Below are 4,663 nucleotides of genomic sequence, written 5' to 3'. Positions count from 1 at the left end.
GCCATGTACATTTTCTTTCAAACCGGACAGATTACATTCAAGAATAATAAAAAGAAAATGCTAAAACAGTGAATTCCCTCACTAACCCAAGGAGTACATAGAAATGTTTCAAACCATACAGTACATTTATCTCTGCCATGTTAGAAATGCAAACATTATAGACTACACGGTACAGCAGGATGCAGAATACTCTACGACATGACAAAAAAGGGCCGGTTTATATACAACTGATCCAAAAATGTAGTGTTCCTCACACATTAATTTATTTGTCTTTTTGTACATATTAACACAGTATCATTTTTAAAGGGGAGAGTCCAGGCAATTCTCTCGTTCTACTTCACCATAAATAAAACAGTTACAAAAATATACCTCACTTCAAACAGAGCAGTAGCAGGAAATGGGCTGGGAGCCGCCGTGGAATGATTAAAACAAAAAAGTAATAAAAATAAAAACAGGAATACATCAGAATGAGATGGAGGCGTGCCGGAAGATCCTGCAAGAAGCAGCAGATGAATGGAAACGCTTCCAATAGGCGACAGTAAGAATCACATGGGTGGTGCTGGTTGGTCCCTTTCGAAGGCCAACGCCTCTCTTCTTCATGGAAGCCAGACGACGCGCGGAGATTCGTACGCATCTGCGATGTAGCGATGCTTTGGGGGGGAGGAGTTAGAAAAAGTCCACGTCGGATTAGTAGTGCGTGTACATTCACAGGTAAATCCCACCGTACTGAGGCTCAGGACGTGACGCGTGTGTCAGTGTGTGTTTCGCACGCTGCTGCTGCTGCTGCACATCCTGAGTCGTGAAGGAGTGAAAGCGATGCTATTTCTTCTTGGAGTTGACGCTTTTGCAAACCCAATTCATGCCCTCCTGAGGAGCAGAAGTAGAAGAAACAGTTTGATGAGCGCGGAAAAGCTTCCGAAATACAAGTGAATCTAAAAGAATATAATATTAACAGCCATAACGTTTCATTACACACACAGTGATTTATTTTTGTTGAAACACACATCTGTTTGGGGGCGAAATAATCTGGGTGTTCATATGTAGGCAAACGTATTACTGGAAAGTTTAGTGGAAGAAAAAAGTGCGGTACAGGGTTCAGGCACTTAAAATTCAAGGGCTTTTCAAACTTTCCAAGCACCACACGTTGGAGATAAAAACAATACAAATGACCTAAAAAAAAAAAAAAAGACAGTTACATAATACAATTTATTATTGTTATAAATAATGTCTTGTGCTAGAACAACAACATTTTATGTTTTAAAATGTCTCTTACACACCCTTTACACCTGACTGGTTTGAGAACAAAACTCTACCTTAAGAAAAAAATCTCCCAATTTCATTTACGTTATTAAATGTATAAAATATAAACCAACATTTACTTCAGTTACACAGATCAATAAGTCGCCTTTTGAGAAATTAGGAATAATAAATTTTCCTTACAACTATCCAAACAAATTGTGTTCAAATTAAATGCTTAAACTCAACACGATGTACAACAACGACAACCTGACCATCCTCTGCATGAGATAGTCTTGGGAAACCAGAGTGTCTTCAGTCAGAGGCTTCTTCAAATTCGCTGTAATACAGACTGCTACAAGAGACCCTTCACGATTTACAATAACTCTTTGAAGAATTTGAATTCATATGAGTTACAACATTTAATTTCCCTTTAGGTTCAGTAAAGCATTTTTGAATTTGAACGCCTCAGGCTGATTGCCTCCAGCCTCACTGATCCAGTAATTCATGCAAAAGGAGCCCTGACCAAGTGCTGAGTGAATCTACTGTACAATCACTTTCACTAGACCAACATCGCTGTACTTTAAAAAAAAAAATAGTGGTACTGTTTAATATTCTTATTTTCTAAAAAAAAAAAAAAAAAATTGGGATTTACATGCTGTGACCCATTTTGTGAACTGCTGACATGAATTAACTTTCTAATTCATTGAATACTGTTTAATGTTTGTGACGAGCCAGACGCTGGGCTTCCTGCTCACCTGAATCCCCTCTCCAGTGAGAGCGGAGCAGGACTGGATCTGCCACATCCGATCGCGGATGGTGTGCAGGTTGAGTCCCTCTGCGATCTCCGAGGCTGGAGCCGCCGTCAGCAGGTCCTGCTTGTTTGCAAAGATCAGCACAGGAACGCCGCTCAGCTTCTCCTCGTCCAACAGCTCCGCCAGCTCCTGCAACAAACACACACATCTGTCCATCAGACACACGGATGAAGCCAGGAAAACAGAGGGAATCCAGCTGTCTGCTGGTTAAAGCCAACAAAAAAACAGAGCCTGTAGTGAATCTGTTTTTACACATTAACGCAAAATTTAACTTAAAAAAATCATGATCCGTTCAAATTAATGTGTCTTTCAATGAAAGGGATCAAAAATGAATCAAAGCAGAATTTTTCTTATTGAAATGTTCTTAATGTATTGGATTATTTGGGAATAATTTTACACTTATTTTGGTGTTTCTCGATAAATAAACAAGCACAGCCAAAATTAAAACAGCATCTTATCAAAATGGGTAGTTATTTGTTTTTCTTTTGTGACAGAAACAACATTTCAGAGTGCTCAGGAACATAAAGGGCACCAATAATTCATGATAATACCAGGTATCAAACTAAACCTAAATATGTTTTACCTCAGCATACTTAAACACAAATTGCAAAAATAAATAAGAGCAGGTTATTATTTCCTGTATAAAACAATAAAATTACAAATTATTGATTAGCTATTGCAGGAGTCAATTAGTGGCTAATTTTTTTGGTATTACCAGAAAGGTTTAAAAAAAAGAGAAAATATACTTTTTAGTTGTTAAAATTTGAATTTCATTTAATTTTACAAAAATATGTTAAAAGTATAGAAATGAATCTGCTTATTGCACATACCTGCCCTGTTTCCTCAAACCTCTTTCTGTCAGCACTGTCAATAACGTAAATCTGAAAAGAGGAAAACCGTTCAGTCATCAACGCAAACATCTTTATTTAATTCAACAACTACAATATAAGCTCCCAGCCCGGGGGGGAGGGGAGCTCCCATTACCAGCACATCTGTGTTTTCAAAGTAGTTCCTCCAGTACGGCCTGATCTTCCGCTGGCCTCCGATGTCCCAAACGTTCAGCTTAAACCCCTGAGACTGTACACTCTTAATGTTGAATCCCTGCAGAGAGCACAAAGCACAGAGCTGCTGCCAAGCCGCGCTGGAAGCAGGGAGCGGAGGAGTCTTTGGCGCTTTGCTACCTGTGTGGGGGTGATGTGGCTGATGTCCTCTGAAGCCAGCTGTTTGAGAAGCGTGGTCTTCCCCCCGTTGTCGAGACCCAGCAGCAGTATCCGAACCTCCTGGTCTGGAGTGCTTTTTAGCTTACGAAGGATGGACAGCAATCCCTGCAGCAAACAGTGGCAAGGTTCATTGTTCCAAGGGAAAAGAGAGATTATAATAGCAGGGAAAATTACAGAATATGCAACAAATTTACTCACAAATCCATAATTGTTGGTTTAAAGTAACAACGTGACAGAAATGAAGCATTGCCACGAGTAGACAAACAAATGAACAAAAAGAAAATGGATGTGTTTGATGAAAACTTGACAGATATCACTTTAAATTACTATATGCTTGTAATATATTTGAAAAGTTTTTGAAAGTAAAGAGACTTAGCCAATAAAAACCCTGTGGATGAAATGGAAATATCACATCTTATTTTATTTTTCCCAGTAGATAGACAGACTATTCATTATCTGGAGTTCATGTTTGCTGTGAAACACTTCAAAATCATTTTGTTTATTTACTGCAAGTCATATTATCATATTACCGTATATTATGTTTCCATAATATTATCCACACCTTATAGATACCTGAAAATGGTCACCTAACAAAATTATAATTATTACGATTTCTGTTAAACTTAAATTCATCTTGAAAATATAAGAGAGACAAATATACCAGAAAACAAACCTGCATGAGATGAAGCTTATTATTATTATTATTTGATAAGTTTTGTGAACAAATACTCTTAATTTTTGGATGCTCTGCATCTGGCAGGATTTTTACTCGTACCTTTTTTCTTTTGGACAGTCGTTATGACACGTAACCGTGGCACCAATACATTGTTTTTACAATTGGGAGCAGCTGATTAACATTTCAAAAGCTCAAATAATACCTGAACTATAAACCCTAGTAACAAATGGAGGCTGAAAGGATGCATCTCTGCCATCGATCATCATGGGTTTCTAACCATACAGATAGAAAGAAGTTTAAAGAGGAGCGGCAAAAGCAAATGAAGTGGATTAGCAGTTCTTGCCAACAACTAAAGGCGTCATCCAAGGCATGCTACCGTGGAATATCATCTCTGCTGCCCAGATATTGAGCTGCTTGTATGTCAGTAATGAGCCTCAAGTCAGAGGCCTCTTCAGATTCGTTGCAAGCCTGACTGCTACCAGATCCTTCCAGCCCACAGCATCACCATCCACATTGTTTTAAGAGTCTTGGATAATATGAGTTACAACATTTAATTTTCCTCTAGGATAAAAAAAAAAAGAAGTATTTTTGAATCGGTTTAAATGTTCTGCACTGGACTCAGTTTTTTTTTTTTTTTTTTTTTTTTTTTTAAAACCCCTTTTTGCCCGGGGGGAGGGGGGGTGTTTTTTTTTTTTTCCCTTCACTCTTTTTTTTTT

The 4,663-nt window shown here is 38.1% G+C and overlaps 1 protein-coding gene across 1 annotated transcript in view; it reads right to left on the bottom strand.

Annotated features, from left to right (window-relative positions):
• Positions 1–241: 241 nt before the first annotated feature.
• arl3b (ADP ribosylation factor like GTPase 3b) overlaps positions 242–4,663 on the bottom strand; it is an 8,305-nt gene continuing 3,883 nt past the window's right edge. Inside the window, exons 2-6 of the mRNA XM_015059380.1 lie at positions 3,233–3,376; positions 3,036–3,152; positions 2,882–2,932; positions 1,995–2,180; positions 242–867 (exon numbers count right to left, since the gene is read on the bottom strand). Of these exons, the coding sequence (XP_014914866.1) occupies positions 820–867; positions 1,995–2,180; positions 2,882–2,932; positions 3,036–3,152; positions 3,233–3,376 (546 nt within the window). The 3' untranslated portion in view covers positions 242–819. The remainder of the gene's footprint in view (positions 868–1,994; positions 2,181–2,881; positions 2,933–3,035; positions 3,153–3,232; positions 3,377–4,663) is intronic.

This window comes from Poecilia latipinna, unplaced genomic scaffold, assembly GCF_001443285.1.
Source record: "Poecilia latipinna isolate Pla-1442-1.1 unplaced genomic scaffold, P_latipinna-1.0 Scaffold1623, whole genome shotgun sequence".
Lineage (NCBI taxonomy): Eukaryota > Metazoa > Chordata > Actinopteri > Cyprinodontiformes > Poeciliidae > Poecilia > Poecilia latipinna.
This window is presented reverse-complemented; position numbering and strand designations above follow the sequence as displayed.